This window comes from Podarcis cretensis (genome assembly GCF_951804945.1).
Source record: "Podarcis cretensis genome assembly, chromosome: 10".
Classification (NCBI taxonomy): domain Eukaryota; kingdom Metazoa; phylum Chordata; class Lepidosauria; order Squamata; family Lacertidae; genus Podarcis; species Podarcis cretensis.
The window spans coordinates 27,864,729-27,883,853 of NC_137179.1; the positions used below are offsets into that span (position 1 = coordinate 27,864,729).

The window sequence follows — 19,125 nt, forward strand, 5'->3', positions numbered from 1 at the left end:
CTGACGTGGTCCTCCTCTCATGGTGCTGAAATGTGTGTTGTAGAGGCAGTGATTAAGCTGAAATTTAAGGGCTTTTAGCTGAGAGGAAGACAATGAGAGGGCAGGTCCTTTATCCCAGCCACAGGATTTAGCGCTTTGAGTGCCTGTTGCTCTTTGAGGAAGCACTTCTCTCTCACCTAGGATGAAGTGTGGCATTTTTAACATGTGTATTTACATTTTCATATACTGCATCTGTAGTAGATTAATTTATATTGTATATTTATGTATATAGCTATAATGAAAGCAAAAATTCCCTCCACCAACCATGTATGGAAAATGAGAACTATGTGTTTTTACCTGGATACCCTGCCAAAATTACATTTTATCTGCCGTTTTCAAGCATAGGCTGACAATGAAGGAAATAGTAGCGGTGGGATTTGGATGGTGGCTGGAAACAAAAATTGAAAACTTTATATTCTGCCACTTGTTATTTAGAAAACTTAAAAGTAGCAGACAGTGGGATAATTTTGGTTCCAGGACTAGCAAATTAAATAAATAAATTCCATGCCCTGTCTTCAGACCCCTAGGGTGGTCTTGGCAGTTTAAAAGCCCCTACCCACATTCCGCCCAGCTGGCTCTAAGCCCAGTAGGAAATTGACAATGGCAATAGAACCACCTTTGCATTCCACATACTCCACCCACTTTAGGATCACAGGCTCAATGTATGAAAACTATTTCTGCCCACTTTTTCCAAACTTCTTGGCAACATTTTAATAAAAAAGTTATCACTTTCTTCACAAGTTTTCCCTAGTTAATCCCAAGGGGGACAGGCTAGCTGTATTAGGTGCTATTCTGTAAACAAGCCCATGTGTTGGGAGCTAACGTCTTGATTTTTACAGAGCCTTTTGTGTCTCAAGTAACATTTGAGTGGTGAAGAGAATCCTGGCGCAATCACTTTAAACCTAGATACCGTATTTTTCCCTCTATAACACGCAGATTTTTTCTCCTAAAAAGGAAGGGGAAATGTCTGTGCGTGTTATAGAGCGAATGTGTGGTCCCTGGAGCCGAAAAATCAGGCAAAAATCAAATCGCGGCGCTTCACGGAGAAGGGAAAACTGAAAAGAGGAAGTGGATGCTTTCCTGCATTCTGCCTCAGGGTCTTACTGCCCACCCACCTCTGTTTCGTTGCTGTGTTTGCTGAAACGGAACAAAGAGCAGGGAAAGCCCCTCCCCTCCAGGCAAGCAGAGGGGAATTCCTCTCTGTGCTTCTGTGCTGCTGGGGGAGAGGGAGAGAGAGGGGGGGGAGGGGGAGGGAGAGGGGGGAGGGAGGGAGAGAGAGAGGGGGAGGGAGGGAGGGAGAGAGAGAGAGAGATAGCTGGCTTGGGTGGGGGGAAACTTTTGCCTTTCTTTCCTCCCTCCCGTTAAATCCCTCTCCTGCATTCTTAGCCAGCTGCTTCTCTGCACACCCCTCTCATGTCCCTTATTTGTTTTTCCTTTGCTCCCCACTTAAAATGTGGTTACAAAGCATAGGTCCACATGGATCCTCAGGATCTTTGCATTGGGTCACCCCAAATTCACCACCAGATCACATAGCATGTCCATGGCTACAGCCTGCCCCCCCAAAATCACGCACCCACTGTTGCCTGGGGCTGCAATGGTGCAAAAACGTGGTTACAAAGCATGGATCCACAGGGATACTCAGGATCTTTGCATTGGGTCACCCCAAATTCACCATCAGATCACATGTCTGTGGCCACAGCATGAAGCCCAAAAATGATACATCCACTGTTTCATTCAGAATGTTTTTTCCCTTGTTTTCCTCCTCTAAAAACGATGTGCGTGTTATGGTCAGGTGCGTGTTATAGAGCGAAAAATACGGTAATTGTCAGAAACTTCCTTTGAGTCAAACAGTCGAAGGGGCTCTGCTTCAGTTCTGCCATCTGCACTATGGCAAACTTGACTTTTTAAAAGATAAATGTACTGATGTATTTTTATTTAAAATTTGTAAACATTTGTATAATCTGTGTTGTGTGACATTTGGTACTGGAGAGCTTTGGATATACCCCTCATACTTTTTTACATTTGTTATTTCCTGCCATCTAGTCCAAATTGCATTGTATAAATGTTTTGCTAATGTATATAAACTTTTTTAAAAATCGGAACTTGAATCTTGATTAATTTCATATGCCTCATGACCACCAATATTTCATCTATGAGATGTTTGGTCTTGGCAAATTACTTCTTTTTTTAAAAAATCAGTTTTACAACATCCCTGTTCATAACCCCCACACTCCACAACTATATAAGTTCTCTATTTGGTGATTTTTACATGCCTCAGTATAGTCCATAACTATCTTTCTACTTTCACTCATTCCACCAGTTTTCTTTAGATTGAAAGCAAGCAGTATGATCTACCAGTAACGGTCACTGTGTTAACTTATTGATTGCAATTGGGTTTCTGTGTAATTCTTAAGACTTTGTCAGAAGGTTTAAGACTGTGTCAGAAGGTGTCTTTACATAAGCAACACTGGCTAGGAGACCTTTTTTCCTAACCTGTTCTTCATGAATTGCTGGTTCTCTGGAACTACTATTTTGTTTTATGTTACACATTTTCATTGGTACTATTTTTGAAATTTAATATTGAAACTACTCTGGAAGAGTGCTACTCAGAAAGGTGGCATATAAATATTTTAAAATAATGCCAAAGTTGCAGGTTTGATCCCTGTATGCGACAGCTGCATATTCCAGCATTGCAGGGGGTTGGACTAAATGATCCTCAGGGTCCTTTCCAACTCTACAAATTCTGTGATTCTGAATGACTTTGTGCCTGCTATGCTGCCCAAGTTGAAATACTGTCCAGTGCTGTAATTGCCTAGATATGAAACAGCCATGAGGAATCCTAGTGTGTTCATTTGAAGAACACAATGGTTCACCTATATACTGTATGTTGTCAAATCTGGAAACCATTTACTCTTCAAGCGAACATTCGTGTGCATGATTCTTTTGTTTGTGAGGTTTTTTTGTGGTTAGGCAGGATTTAAACACACTCCCAAAGGAAGTTCTAGTGACCGAGAATGCTGGAAGCAGTTTAAAATTTCTATGTGTGTTTTTAATTGCTGTGTTAACAGACAAACCTACCTCTCCAACTAAGCACCAGGCTATGAAGCCCATCATCTTTCCCAATCATATCTGTATCCTGTTCTTAATCCAAGACTAGCTCCAAGCTGGTTTGCTACAGTTTCAGCAGCTGCTGAGGTTTTTGCTCCTGTGCTTCTTTAGTCTGGATGGTAACGGAGGAAAAACATTTTCGTTTGGCAGGCACCACAACGATCCATGAAACCCGCAGGTACGATTGCAAAAGACCTGCACTGGCCACATTACTATTTCAAAAGCAGCAACTGCCTAAGGAACATATTAGACCACCGGGGAAGGGTGGAGAGAGTGTGGGCGTGCTTGTGTCCCAGTTAACAATCCTCTGTGACGTCACCCGCCACCGTCATAAACCAATCGACCTCTCCGCTGAAAACCTCTACTCCCAAGCATGCTCGCAAAGAAGCAAGTCCCACACTCATTAAGGCTTGCTCTCCTGGCGAGCATGTTTGGGATCGGGCTCTTCCCCTTGGTGCGCTGAGTCATCCCTTCCGTAAAGCTCCCCAACAACATCGCCTTTGAAGTTCAGCTTGGAACGCGCCGGGGCGCTGACGTCACGAGGGCGGGGGTGGGAGGGAGGTCCGCGGACACGCCTCTCTCGGTCCCGAGGAGGTCACGTGACGCGCTCTCGCGGGCCATGTCAGCTGATCTCTGCTGAGCTGTGCGGCAGCGGCGATGGAGTTTCTCCTGGGCAACCCTTTCAGCTCTCCCGTGGGGCAGCGCATCGGTAAGAACGCCAAACCTCGCCGCGGCCCTCCTTTTACCAACTCCGCAAATTCGCTTCTGTGGCGTTTGCGCGTATTTCCCTCCATTCCCCCCCCTCCCGTCGAGGTTCTTACCTCAGGCGGGGGGGGGGAATTACCTTTACGGTGAATAGGCGGGGTTCAGGGTACCTGGGCCAATGGGAAGACGGGATTATGTTGATCGGCAACGACTGCTAGCCAATGGGGAGCGAGCTAGTAGGTGGGCTCTCGGGGCTGCCCTCCTAAGCCAATCGGGGCTTGTGGTGAGAAGGGGGGAGACGGGAGGAGTCTCGCGCACTAGATAAAAAGTTTTCTCATTTAAAGGGGCCGCGCCCCTCTCCGAGTTGGCGCCACGCCCCCTGGAGCCAAAGCCTCTTTGCTGCTCCCCCCGGCCACCTTCCCAAAGCGAGGGGAGCAGGGGGCTGCCTGAGGACAATATGGAGAGGTTGTAAAGTACCGGTACCTGGCTGAGGGGAAAGTCCCGCTGCCCTCCTCGGCTGCCAACCTAGTGGCTCTGTGTAGAGGCGTGGAGGAAGCTGCGGGTGTCGCAACGGCATTTGTTGGCAGGCCACTTTAAACAGGTGCTGCTTTCGGGCCTTCTGTTTGCACCTCCTTGCAGCATTCCAGGCAAGCTTGTTTTTGACCTAGAGATCTCCAAAGACAGTCCTAAAAGTTGCTAGTCACATATGGTTGTTCCGAGGAGAGACATAAGAGAAAAGCGCCTTTCCAGAGAAACAGGCTTGATATTCTTTCCAGGGAACCACTAGATGTGTACATGCAGGGCCGGATTTAGGTTTGATGAGGTCCTAAGCTACTGAAGGTGATGGGGCCCTTTATATGTCCAGTTGTCCTTTGCCAACAGCAAATTGTCACTGTTTTTTGTGTTGAATATATGCTATATGGTAATTTATGGACCTAATAGGTATCTAAAGCCATTTGCACATAACAAAATATGTATTTTATCAAAGTAATACACAACACAAAACACTGTTGCTGTATGTAGGTTTTATTTTATTTGTTTTTTTATCTTATATATTGGAAATGTACATCCGGGTTTTTTTCCTTTAATTTTTTTGGGGGGGCACAAGAGAGTGAGGCCTTAAGCTATAGCTTGTTTAGCTTATATGTAAATCCTGCACTGTGTACATGGATGGGGTAGGCACAGGTTGTGGCCCTTCATCCATGGATTCATGTGCTGGGATGGCAGGAACAGCCCTGGGTAGCTGGCATTGTTGCTCTGGGTATTGTGGGAAATTTAAACAGCAGTGAGACCCAGCTGCCTGACACTTTGGGTAGTCTAGCCACAAAAAGAGAGCCCATGGTGGATACTGGTGGCGGGCCTGCTAGGATGTTTAGCAGATGACTATCGCTGATACTGGCTCTGAGTTGGAAGGCACGGAAATTTTTATTTCTGAGGCAATCCAGTGGTATCTGTAGGAGGTGTGCTACGAGTGATTATAAAGCTGAGGTCAGATAAATCCCTCGGGATTCCTTGTAAACTCTACATAAACAGGAACACCACAGAGGCAGATTTAGGCGAGTGTGGTCAGTTTGGTTGCACTGTGCACAGAGCTTTGGGGTACCACAATTTTGGCTGCCACTGCACCCCACACCAAAAAGGTGGGGTGGAGTAGAGTGGGGTGCCTAATCCTGTATATTTTCTCCAGGTTTCATTAGTTAAGGATGCACTAAAGGCTGACAGAAATTAAATGCTCTGTTCTGTCATTCATATCCATCTTCTGACAATGCTATGTTCACTTGAAGCTTCCATAGTGCATGGGAAAATTCTGGAGATTATCAGACCCACTGGTGAGTCAGGATCCAGTAGGTGGAGATTACTGTATTTTTTATTTTATTTTTTTAAAAAAGTTAAGATGACAATAGAGATATTACGTGGTTAAAATTGTGCATTTTCTGTCCAGTGTAGACTTAATCCCTTTAAATGGTTACTGGTCATGAGTTTGTAACTGATGAATGAAGGATGATTCAGAAGTTGAAACATGAGGAAGAGCTAGCATAAAATGACAGTTCTTCGTAGTTACTTATTTCATTCCCATGGCACACACTGATTTGGCTGTACTGTACTGTACTGAGAATGTCTGTCTTCAGAAAATATCTCCTAGTAACAATGTATAGGGACACGGGTGGCGCTGTGGATTAAACCACAGAGCCTAGGACTTGCTGATCAGAAGGTCGGCGGTTCGAATCCCCGCAATGGCGTGAGCTCCCGTTGCTTGGTCCCTGCTCCTGCCAACCTAGCAGTTCAAAAGCACGTCAAAGTGCAAGTAGATAAATAGGTACCGCTCCAGCGGGAAGGTAAACGGTGTTTCCGTGCGCTGCTCTGGTTCACCAGAAGCGGCTTAGTCATGCTGGCCACATGACCCGGAAGCTGTACGCCGGCTCCCTCGGCCAATAAAGCAGGATGAGCACCCCAATCCCAGAGTTGTCCGCGACTGGACCTAATGGTCAGGGGTCCCTTTACCTTTACCTTTAACAATGTATAAGATACTGAATGAAGACTAAATCTATCCAATTAGGATTATTGTGAAGTAGTGCCTGATGAATCATTTGAGTAAAAGTGATTTGAAACTGAATGAAATACTGCAATATTTCTTTCTAGGTAATATTTCTAAAATCCCTATTCTGTAGTTTCAAAACCATCTTAAAAGCTTTGCCCTCTTTCAAGGGAGGCACATGTATTGTTTACAACAATGTAATCAGCATTGAACCATATCACAGAGAATAGCTAGGGTTAAAGTCCGATTTTAAAATCTATGTTTTACAACTGCAAAATTTGCAGCCAGTGCTGTGTGTTAACAATATAATGTTGCCCTTGATGTTCTACCCTGTCTTTAGAATAAATTCTTAATCTGATAGTTGCACTGAGAATTTTCACTGATGCATCCTTCCTGGCCCTTATTTTGAGAACAGCTAGTAAATGCTTCAGTTATAGAGCATACCAGAGCCCCCTGAAATCTGAAATAACCTGACCAGCCTGTAAAACATAACACTTAAATGTTGTGTGACAAAATTGCCAGTCGCCACACCCTGGAGGCAAACTGACACCCTCCTGAACTGACTTTGAAGTAAGCCAGAGACGCTTGCACAAGCTGAAGCTTGGAGTGCTCCATTTGCTAACCTCCAATTTGGCATGTTTGTTGTCAGTGAGATTTGTGCTCCTGTGTCTGCTGTCTGATACACCCTTCTCTGCAGAAGCCATGTTGCCCTGGGTTAGTTTTCAGAAGGTGTGGATGGTTCTAATTACAGCTCTTGAAGCAGAGCCCAGCATCCAGATCCTTCATGTGACCAATGAATAGCCTTTGTGTTTATGTAAATCTTCATCAAAGCGGTAAAATCCAGGATTTCCTCCCCCCCTTTTTTTAAAAAAAACATCACTAACTCAAAATCCATCCCATGGATTTATTACAAATAAGAAGCTGGAACTGATTAAAATTCCAGCTGTATGAAGCGTCCATCTAAAAAGGTGTTCTTTAAAATGCTCAGTTAGAGTGACAGAAGAGGTTTGTAGCACTGTCAGCATCCCTGTGGCCCACTTCTTTTGTAGATAGTGTTTGAGTGGGTGTGTAGCTCATTCTGTTTTTAAGGTCATTCCAGAGGTCCCGTGTGGTAATGCTCCCTCCTTTCTTTTTTCATCTGATAATCCCACATTCACTCAGATGAAGGATGGGATCAATGAGATGATACAATTTGAGTTGAACGTTGAAGGGTTTTGCATATAGGTATTTTAGGAGACTCCCTATTAGGCAGTTAAAAAAAACTCTGAGCTAGATTGTCAGGTGTCAGAATTGGACCACCCACACTCACCCACAACCACTTCCGCTTGAATGTCTGTGGTCTGCCAGAGGGATTGTTAATTGCTGGAAATGGCACTGACAGTTTCCATAAAACAGATGATAAGTTGAATTAGTAGTAATAACAGCATGTTCTGTTTGGGTCTGGAAGAGAAGTGTGTTTGATAACGATTTTAATTTGTTTTCCTTTATAATCGATTACTGAAAAATAATTTGACTAAATAATATACTTTATATTTTGTTGAGTTAATTTACTTCAGTCAACTATTTTATGCTATTTAAAATTAATTTAAAGGGGTTTGTGGGGTGGTAGGTCTACATCTACATGATGCCCACCTTTGTCTTATGCTAGGTAGGAGAAGAGGGACACAGGTGGCACTGTGGTCTAAACCACAGAGCCTAGGGCTTGCTGATCAGAAGGTTGGCGGTTCAAATCCCCGCAATGGGGCGAGTTCCTGTTGTTCAGTCCCTGCTCCTGCCAACCTAGCAGTTTGAAAGCACATCAAGTGCAAGTAGATAAATAGGTTCTGCTCCGGTGGGAAGGTAAACAGCGTTTCCATGTGCTGCTCTGGTTTGCCAGAAGCGGCTTAGTCATGCTGGCCACATGACCCGGAAGCTGACTACGGACAAACGCCAGCTCCCTCGGCCAGTAAAGTGAGATGAGTGCCGCAACCCCCGAGTCGTCCGCAACTGGTCTTAACAGTCAAGAGTCCATTTACCTTTACCTAGGCTGGAGAAGAACAGCCCCTTTCTCCCAAAGATCTCATGGAGGCCTTCCCATACCCAAGATGGCAGCTGAGCTCTGTCCCCAGTTTGCATGTCCTAACACCTTCAGTGACAAAGATTCTATCCTGGCATCCATATACTTCTGGTCTAGGTACGTAGGTGTAGGTCCCAGGCCTGTATCTTCACAGACAGATGTCTGTTCTATCACATTTACTTCCTTTCAGAACTTAATAATCATCATAATAATTATAATTATTACAGGACACTTGAAAAATTGGATTCAGTATGCTTCCCAGTTGTTACCGCAGCAACTCTTCCAACAATCCTATAAGCTATGCTAGTATTATATCAGTGTTGCAGGTATGCTGCTGAGTCTAAAATATGAGTCTATGGTCCCTAGTGAGAATATGGTTAAGCTCTTGGGCTGCAATAAACCTAGCAGTAAACCCCACTGAACTGAATGCTAGCCACCCACTGTAAAACCTTGCCTGTGTGTGTTCTGTGCTGACCAGCAAACACATCATGGAAAGTTGTGTAGAATTTAACATGTGGACATTTACTTTCATTAAAATAGGTGAAATACTGCAATATATCTGTATCTATCTATCTGTATCTATCTGTCCGACAATCGTTGTGCATAGCGAAAATGTGCAGCCTTAGTTCTGAAAGCAGTTTGGATTTTCTGTGTTTATTTTTTACTTAGGATATGCAGCATATGCCCAGCCTTCCTTACATATTGTTGCTCACAATGTCCTTGGATTTATTTGCTAATCTCACTCCTGTCTCACCATGTACTGGCTGGTGTTGGTCTCTGCTCCGATTTCCGTGTGCACTTTACATGCGTCAAAATACAAGGAATTGTTTCAATTTCCAAAGCTTTTGCTGTTGGCCATAATAAAACTGGATTCTAAATTGGTGGATTAATAGTCATCTAGTTGTTTGGACTTTTCTTCTTATTAGTAAGCCTCTTTCCTGAGCAGCTAGAGGAGTATGTGCAGTTTGTTTGCATTCCTTTCTGGAAAGTAAATATTTTGGGACCTTGAATAGATCTCTTCACATTGGGGTAGAGGTTAGCAAAGTGAACCGAGGCAGAGGGAAATGTAACGAAGAGGAATATTAAAGTATCCATCCCCCTTTTCAACAGCTCAGTCTGAGTCTTTTTACACAGAGAGGTATTCAAAAGTGGTATCCCCCACTTTAATAACCTAATGAAATTTGAGTATGGTATACTCAGAAATTATCTCACGTGTGTTTTGGGTTTTGTTTTGTTTTGTTTTAAAAAGGTACTAAAATTGCTAGCTTCTGATACAGAGAATTTCAGTGTATCGTCAAGATCTGATGACTTTAGCAGCTATGTATTTTACCTATCATTTACAGTCGTACCTTGGAAGAAATCCATTCTGGAAGTGTGTTCAACTTCAAAAACGTTTGTAAACCAAAGCACGGCTTCTGATTGGCTGCAGGAAGCTCCTGCAGCCAATCAGAAGCCACGGAAGCCCCATCGGATGTCCGGCTTCCAAAAACAGTTCACAAACCGGAACAGTCACTCAGTCCGGGTTTGCGGTGTTTGGGAGCCAAAACGTTCGAGAACTAAGCTGTTCGAAAACCAAGGTACGACTGTACCATCCTTCAAGGACTCTTGTTGCCAAGCCTCTTCCGTGCAGATTACTTCCAGCCCTCCTTATCTCATTGGCATCCTTGACTACTCCTTAGACAGCAGTGATAGGTCTGCCTCTCCATCCCTTTCATCAGAGCTTCAGAAATTCTCCTGGAAAGCTTTTTCTGATATTTGCAGTGCAGTCAAGTGTTGGAAGTTCTGCTTACCTTATACCTGTCAAAGGCAGAGGAGCACTTCCATGTACAATTGATGGCCATCCTTACCTGTACTTGTAAGTACAATGCTTAGTTGTCCCACTACTCCACTGGCCACTGGTACATGCTACTGTGAACAATAGATAGAGTTGTTCTCTGTTTCCCTCTTTCTTTCAGCCTAATATTTTGCAGACTTTCATGTGCCACTGCTGCTAGGCTGGTATCCATTTTCTCTTTGTACACAGTCCAGGCTTCTGCCTAGACTTACTGGGCCCACTTGCCATAAGGGGTTAAGGCTGAGCTGATTACAGGGTGGAGACGCTGGTAATAACAACTTGCTGTTCAACATTCTGCTGTGAGTAACACCGACTGAAAGAGACACCATCAGACGAAGACTGGGTTTGCCCTCATTGCATTCTGTTACCCATCCCACTCATTTGGTTGCTAAGAAGTTAAACAGCTTCTCCATTTTTGTACGACCAGAGTTAATCCATGACATTTTGGTGTGTCTCTTCCCCATCCCACCCCCCAGTAAAAATACAGTGGTACCTCAGGTTACATACGCTTCAGGTTACAGACTCCGCTAACCCAGAAATAGAACTTTGCAGCAGCAGCAGCAGGAAGCCCCATTAGCTAAAGTGGTGCTTCAGGTTAAGAACAGTTTCAGGTTAAGAACGGACCTCCGGAACGAATTAAGTACTTAACCCGAGGTGCCACTGTATAATGAAAATACTATGTAACAATTTGCCTTGTAATGAGTATCCCAGAATTTGCTGTCTTAAGGCGAGCCGCTATCCTCTCATGAGAAGGCTCCCATAGGACAAGATCCATATGGAAATAAGAAGCTTGATTTTCCTTCCTCTTTATACATTCACACGTATTTACTCCTGATTTGGCTTGATTTATGGGGCCTCTTTGGGAGCCCTTAAGAATGCGAAAGAACCTACAGTGAGGGGGGGAAGTATTTGATCCCCTGCTAAGTTTGCCCTCTGATGAAGTAATGACCAGTCCATAATTTTAATGGTAGGTTTATTGTAGCTGTGAGAGACAGAATAACAACAGGAAAACCCCCAGAAACCCAGAAGACAAAAGTCACTGTAGATATTTCTGGAAGTTTACAAACAGGCTGCTGTGTTTTCCCCGTGTTGTTTGCCCTACTCTCTGGCCTTGCAGCATGGAGATTCTGCTCCTAGCTGCTGGCCATGTTAGCTGTCTGTTGCTTCACTACAGCGCCCCATTGCAATTCTCCTTGCAACACAACAGAAGAACAAGGAAGTCACTGTCTTCCCTCCCGTGTCTTTGATGCTGTACTGCAAGGAGAATCCTTGCACTGCCAGAGGGCGAGTGGCCTGAAGCCAGCGGCATGAAGAGAAAGCTGGAATAGGGCTCAGGTGTTGGCTGGTTACAGTCAGAAGCTGTCGCTAGGTGGAGACCTGGGAACAGCAGTGGCTCAGGAGGCAGTTGTTTATAGGCTACTGTACCAGCATCTGGCGACATGAGGGATGGGGACCTGTTGCTTGTACCAGAAAGTGTTGTGATGCAAAGGTTTAGCAGCTGCTGGGTTTGCCACCATTCAGGTACATGGCAGCTGAGTGGCTCGCAGTGGCCAGCACAGGCTACTGATGTCATGGTGACCTCACAGACTGCCAGTGCTTCTGACCATATGGAGGCTATTTCTAGGTCTGTTGTGGGGAAAAAATATTGGGCAGGGGGTGTATATTTGGAATCTTGCCTCTTCCTTTCTTCCATTCTCAGTTCTGCTGCAGCTGCCATTCATAAAGCCTGAGACTTTTAATCTCATTACAATGAACTGAAAAAAATGTTTTAAAAGATAATTTGTTAAAAACCCAGAAGCTTTTCTTTTTGGTATAATAGATGTAAGTGTATTTAAAGATCAGAAATCTCTTGTTATGTATGCAACAGCAGCACAAATGGCATGTGCTCAGAAGTGGAAAGGTGATACAATACCAACAAAGGAAGAATGGCAGACAAAATTAATGTAGAGAAATAGAGAACTGGAAAGATTAACAAACAGAATAAGAGATCAGGATGAAAAAATATTTCAAGAAGAATGTTTTATAGATTGTTTTGACAATTATTGTAAACATATTAAAAAGTTAGCAGTGATAGAGTACATTCAGCAGTAAGAATTACTGGGATAAAAAACGGTGAAAAAGAAGATATTGGGGGGAAATAGAATATGTAGTGGAGAAGAAAATAATAAAATGAACTAAGGAAGCGGGAAGGGAAGTAAAAAAAATTGTGTGTTTTACTTTTGGATTATTGTTATTGTTTAAATTATGAAATTGAAAATGATAAATAAAAATTTAAAAAGAGAGACTCTTAATCTCAGGGCTGTGGGTTCAAGCCCCACATTGGGCAAAGGTTTCCTGCATTGCAGAGGGTTGGACTAGATTACCCTCATGGTCCCTTCCAACTATGATTCTATACTTCAAAAGCAGATCTAGGGATGTTGTCTGTTTTCCTCCTCCAGAGAAAGCTACTGATGGCTCCCTACAGAACGAAAACTGGGCCCTCAACATGGAGATCTGTGATATCATTAATGAGACAGAAGAAGGGTAAGGAAGCCAGTGCTGCTTACAAGACAAGTGGCCTTATCCACATGCTCACTGACAGACTTGCGTCAGTCTACTTCGCTAATGTGTATGAGTGGAAAAAGTGTTCAGAGAAAAATCTCTTGAGTTGGCATTGTAAGTCATTAGTCTTAAAAGCCCAAGTCCCTTGACACCTTCAGAAGAGAATGCTGCCAGAGCAACATTCTGCTTGAAGCCGCCTTTTGTACCACCAGCTGCCAGATATGCCATTAGACCTTTCCCGTAATTTTTTCACATAGTATTAAACTCTGTCTTGCATTCTTTCACTGGCATTTTCTTTTTTTGTTCTTTTCCTTTTCTCACAAGGACAGCTTACTGCTCAATGGGTTCCTTCTTTATTGTCCTCCTTTCCCTTCTCCGTTTCTCTCTCTCTCTCTTTTTCTCTGTCTCTGCCTTCTTTTCCCTCGCTGGGAGTCTAATACTTTCCAGGCTGGTGACTACGGAGACAGGAAAAATCTCAGCTGGCCCATTCAGTGCAGTTCCAACTGAGGTTCTCTCAGGTATACGGATAGTACAGTAATAGCAGAGAGGGGCAAAGAAGTGTGAAGTTTCCAGTCCATCCAAATCCTTAATTTCCCCCTGCCAATCTTTTCTTCTTCTTCTCTTATACACATACCCTGAACAACCCAGCTTGAGGCATCCAGAAATCTGAGGAATGCCAAACCCATCCATGCTGAACACTATAAATAACTCTCAGTGGGCTTGCTGGCGACCGCAGGAAGGGCAAGAACAACATGCATTAGGAGTGGTGCCTCTCTGGAATGCAGCTCAGTGCTTACGTGGCTGCAGATATCTCCCCACACAGAAAATAAAGGACGCCTTCTTGTTCTTTTCATTATTGCAACGTGGTATGACTTCAGGCTGCGTTGTCCTGTCAGCTGTATCTCCTTGCACCTGCCTTGCAGCCCCTGTGTCTATTCCAACCCTAGGCATTTGTCCCACCGTGAGCTCAGCATGACTGCATCACACACACACACACCATCATGGCTCATTGGGTCTGTTCTAGTAGGTTCCATATTTTACTCGGACATTGGGGGAAAATGGATTTGCATCCTAGCTTAGCTGTGGGCTTGGGTCCTACCTGAGGCTACTCAGGAGCTCCCCATCTGAATTTGTTGTGAGAGTGAAAGATGTGCATCTGATGGTGTGGTCTAATCCATGGGCGGTTGTTTGCCTTTATTTATTTGTTTTCAGGAGATGCAAGGCTCATTGGTGTATTTTTTTTTAGCGGAGTAAACATTATGAAGCCCTTTTAATATGCTGTCATTGGTGATGTGAATAATAATACAGTGGTGCCTCGCAAGACGAAATTAATTCGTTCCGCGAGTTTTTTCGTCTTGCGATTTTTTCGTCTTGCGAAGCACGGACTTTGGAAAAGCTTCAGAAATCACCAAAGTCTTCAAAAACCTTAAAAAAGGCTACCACACCACGTGCTATGAGTTGCTCCTCGAAGTGAATGCATGGTTTTAAGAAAAAGGAAACAAACTTGCAAGACAAAGGAAACAAACTTGCAAGACGTTTTCATCTTGCAAAGCAAGCCCATAGGGAAATCCGTCTTGTGAAGCAACTCAAAAAACGAAAAACTCTTTCGTTTTGCGAGTTTTTCGTCTTATGAGGCATTCGTCTTGCGAGGTACCACTGTAATAATAATTTGATATTTATACCCCACCAATCTGGCTGGGTTTCCCCAGCCACTCTGGGCAGCTCCCAACAGAATATTAAAAACAGAATAAAACATCAAACATTAAAAACTTCTCTAAACAGAGCTGCCTTCAGGTGTCTTCTAAAAGTCAGATAGTTGTTTATTTCCTTGGCATCTGATGGGAGGGTGTTCCACAGGGCAGGTGCCACTACCTAGAAGGCCCTCTGTTGAAGGCTAGTAATCCTATTCATGGCTAACTCCAGGTTTGAGGGGACCTTCAGCAAGCTGTCATCTGCTGGTCCACCCTTTCCCCACATCTGTGAGTCCTCTGGCATTGCTGCTAGGCAACAGCACAGCAGTTGGGCTTCGATTACCACTGGGTAGCCCCCAACCATCATTAACTGCTCTCAAAATCCACTGCCTCCTAGCATGGTTACATTTGTCTTCTGCTTCTCTTTCTCTATACCGCAATGTATCTTGTTCCACTTTCTCCCCCTGCCAAAGAAAACCACCCACAACACAGTCATGCAAAGATAATTAGCTTCTTGCCTTGGTGTTGAAAAGTTTGTTAGGTGTTGCTAAAGTTTTGGGTTTTATCCAGAAAACTTGTAAAGTGTCAAGAAAGCAAGACATGCCCAAATAAATAACGGTGGTTTGGTTTGTATGTCTTGCTTTCTGAATTCTTCATCTTCCGTAACATGGCAACAGATAGCATGTTCACTATTACTCCTGTAAAGCTACCAGTGGAATGGATCTCAAGCTTGCAGAATGAATGTGCTCTTTGAAACAGGATATTCTTCAGTAGGTGGGCTGTTTATATTCTTCTCTGATTTTGCCCAACAGCTGTCCCTTTTTGGCATGTTATATATGACTCTTTCATTTCATTCCAAAGGACACAACAATATAGGACTTACCTGGACATGTTTCATAAATAACACTTTTCCTTGCACATCTTTTTGTTACTTATTTTTTATTAAATTTATGTACCTATCTGTAGCTTGCTCTTTGCATTCTTTGCAATTCTTGTTCCTGTTGCTATCTGCATTTCTGCCTCTAATTCAAGCAAATACGCTTTGCGGATAAGATACTGACATTGTGGGAATGGCTAGCTTGGCAGACTCGATTGGCTGGTTGAATTGGGTTCTTAACAGTAGTGACTGAGGACCACAACTGATGAAACCTTATGGCCTGCCAAATTCCAGCTGCATATTTTGTCTCTGTTCCAATGCTAGTTCTTTTGTAATCTTGTTTCTTCTGTTCTTAGCCCCAAAGATGCTTTCCGAGCCATAAAGAAAAGGATTGTAGGGAATAAGAACTTCCATGAGGTGATGCTGGCTTTGACAGTGAGTATGATGCTCCTTTCTCAATAAGCACAAGAACCCATCAGTTTCTTCCCACCTCACCCCCAACCCAACAGTCTTCTGCATTTGCCTCTTGCCATCTATTGCAGGGGGGGTTATAGGGAAGGGTGCCATTATAATCATTTGATGCTGTTAACTTCAGTAGCTAAATCAATCTGAAGTCTTTCAGAGGTATATCCAAAAAAGCTTTCAGAGGTATATCCAAAAAAGGGGGCATAACATTTGAGCTGGAATGTTAAATCTTGGATTAAGTAGTGGGAAAGCACCAAAAGACTACAAAAATATGTTGTGCGTGTTTGATTTAATCAAAAGCAAGTGGAAATACCCTGGGTACCAAAACATATCCTTATGCCATTTGGAACTTTTGCAGTGGAAATACTGATATTTCCAGTTGGGATTGCATGGGAAGGAGGACCTAAAACACCTTCACTGACTTCTTATTTGGTTCTACAGGTCCTTGAAACATGTGTCAAAAACTGTGGCCACCGCTTCCACACGCTGGTCGCTAGCCAGGATTTTGTAGAAGGTGTGCTGGTGCGAACTATTCTTCCCAAAAACAATCCTCCGGCCATTGTACACGACAAGGTGCTGACGCTCATACAGGTGAGTGCATGAGATGAGTTGCACAAGTGTGCACAGTTGCCTTCCTTCGCGGGCGAATAACTCCCAGCAAATTAAACAGAAGGGAGCAAAGGAAGTCAGTTCAAATGTAAGTATGGCAAGGTGCTACTTTGTGCATTAATCTCTCTAGCACTGTGTCTGCCCTTCAGGGGGTGCCTACCATGCTGCACGTGAACAGCGACACAGAATTAAAACGTGACCCCCCACAATATATATAGTTATTTTGAGTCTGAACCTAGGCTGAGACACACACCCAGGGTTTTTTTCAGGTCTGGATGTATTCTGTTTCTTAAAAAGTAAAAAGTTACACTCTTTACAATCCAAAACCTAAGTCAAGAAAAGCTGAATTCTGCAACACACACACACAGAGATATATTCAATTTGCATAATATATTATCTCATTTGCATAATGTGTTCTGCAGCATATGCTGTTTTGCATAATGTATCCCGGTGTCGGAGGAAGGAAGGTAGGAGGAAGAAGGCAGACAGGGCACTGAAGCCTGCTTTCAGCTACCAAACATATTATTCAGCCACTGCTGAGGTTTCAGCTGACATAGTTGACACATTTTTTAATACATATATTTGAAGCCATAAGGCCTAGAAGCTAAATAAATAAATAAAGCAGAGATTTTCAGGAAACATGAATCCTGCTCCCGATACCACATTATGCAATTTTTCTGTGCTCTTACAGAATCTTAGCAATAACACACCCTGCTCTTCTCCCCCATGAGAATTTAAGAAAGGGAAGACAGATTATGAGACTGTGAGGCGGTACCTGTTTTCTGTCTCTGCAGTCCTGGGCAGATGCATTCCGTAGTACACCAGACCTGACAGGAGTTGTGGCTGTTTATGAGGACCTGAGGAGGAAAGGCTTGGAGTTTCCCATGACTGATCTGGATATGCTCTCACCCATCCATACACCACAAAGGGTAAGGTTAACACTTTTCTTTCAGCATGAGGGTCTTTTTAAGCCCGTAGCTCCTGGAAGAGTATAATGCAGCCTTGCAAATAACCCCACAAAAGTTACTAGCCTGCAAGCATATTTACTAGTTTGCTAGTGACTGGCAGAAGAGAGGCAGAGAGCTCCATTCCTCTTGCACCAGCCTGTTGCAGTTCTGTTCTAGGGACAGAGGAGGGAGATTATCTTTCACCTTTGGCAGCCCACTTAGTTTTCATGTTTGGGGAAGAGATGCAATGAGCTACTGCTCCCCCTTCTCCGCCATCCAGTTCACAAGCCTGCATGGAATCCCAGGCACTCTTCTGCATGCTGTTGCTTATTGTCTATGGCGACGAGGGAAGGGCTTAAATACAAAGCCGGTCTAGTGTGCAGAGTGAAGAACCAGAGAGAAAGGCATTAGCAAAGGAGGAACAAACTGAGAGTCCAAATTCTGTGTTCAAGATAAACTGTAGAAATTACGAATGTTTCCAGCATTTTCAGCAATAATGTATGCACTGCTGTTGCATTCAGGTATAATGAAGATAGGTTTCTATGCTATTTTATAAGATATAGCAACATTTGGATTATTGGAAACATTTGCATTTGTCTGAAGTGGTTTCCTACTTCACAATGGTGAAGAAAAGCTGGCCTGAAAGGTTTGACCCTAGTATATTTTCAGCCGTTTCTCCATTAGTACAAGACCTAATTCAGTCTCTTCAGTTTTAAAAAGCAAGCAGTCCATTGAAGCTTACTAGAGTCCTCACTGCACATATGGAGACAAAAACCTAGTTTCCGCCAGCTCAATGGGACCTGTGGCTGGGGTGCATCTCAGTGAGGGCAGTCTGTTTTGGAAGCCATAGAGGAGGATTAATGGTCAGCCCAGAGAATGTAAGGAGGTTGGCAGGCTTCATGTCCAGCTCGTTACTGGAGAGCCAGTGTGGCGTAATGGTTAGAGTGTTGGACTAGGACCTGGGAGAGCAGGGTTCGAATCCCCACTCAGCCCTGAAGCTCACTGGGTGACCTTGGGCCAGTCACCATCTCTTGGCCTAACCCACCTCACAGGGTTGTTGTATGAATGAAATGGGGAGGAGAACCATGTACACTCCCTTGAGCTCCTTGGAAGATAAAGGTGGGATATAAATGTAATTAATAAACAAATTACTCAGGGGAACACCAAAGAGAGCAGAAAACACCGTAGAACATTGCTGGGTGAATTAATAGAGTGGGGGGGGGGGGGAATATCCTTTGCTTTTTTCAAGCTGTTACTGAACCACTTTCTCTTTTATTTTACGGATTCCTCTCTAGACTGTATATACCTCAGGCTCCCCTACCGGAGTGAATTCACCAGCAGCAGACTCCCCTCAAGCAATAGAGTCTATTCTGCATCCTGTGTCTCTCCCTGTCTCTCCAGGGGCCGCCACGGATGCCCCCATCACACCAACACCAGAGCAGGTAGGTTCAACTTCAGCGTAGTAGAGATGGGAAAGCCTGGGGGAAAACAGGAAAATTGGGGGGGGGGGGGCTGTTTTTTCCCCAAAGCTGTTTTTTCCGGGAAAATTGAAAAAAACACAGTTTGATATAGTTTGAATATCCCACACACTTTTCCAATTTTTCCGGGGTTTTTCTAGGCCTTTCCATCTCTACAGTGTAGTGATATTATTGTGATACATCCAGCTTGGGGGGTTCTCCCCCACACACATGTTCCACAAGTCATTCGATTCCTCATA

General features: G+C 43.8%; 1 protein-coding gene across 4 annotated transcripts in view; it reads left to right on the forward strand.

Moving 5' to 3' along the window:
• Positions 1–3,696: 3,696 nt before the first annotated feature.
• TOM1 (target of myb1 membrane trafficking protein) overlaps positions 3,697–19,125 on the forward strand; it is a 31,336-nt gene continuing 15,907 nt past the window's right edge. For 3 of the 4 annotated variants that reach the window (XM_079993867.1, XM_079993869.1, XM_079993868.1), the window contains exons 1-6: positions 3,697–3,856; positions 12,717–12,801; positions 15,744–15,822; positions 16,294–16,443; positions 17,256–17,390; positions 18,704–18,850. In XM_079993867.1, coding sequence (XP_079849993.1) covers positions 3,805–3,856; positions 12,717–12,801; positions 15,744–15,822; positions 16,294–16,443; positions 17,256–17,390; positions 18,704–18,850 — 648 coding nt within the window. In that variant the 5' untranslated portion in view covers positions 3,697–3,804. Of the gene's footprint in view, positions 3,857–4,303; positions 4,454–12,716; positions 12,802–15,743; positions 15,823–16,293; positions 16,444–17,255; positions 17,391–18,703; positions 18,851–19,125 lie in introns of those variants that run through there. The other variant, XM_079993870.1, reaches the window with a different exon arrangement.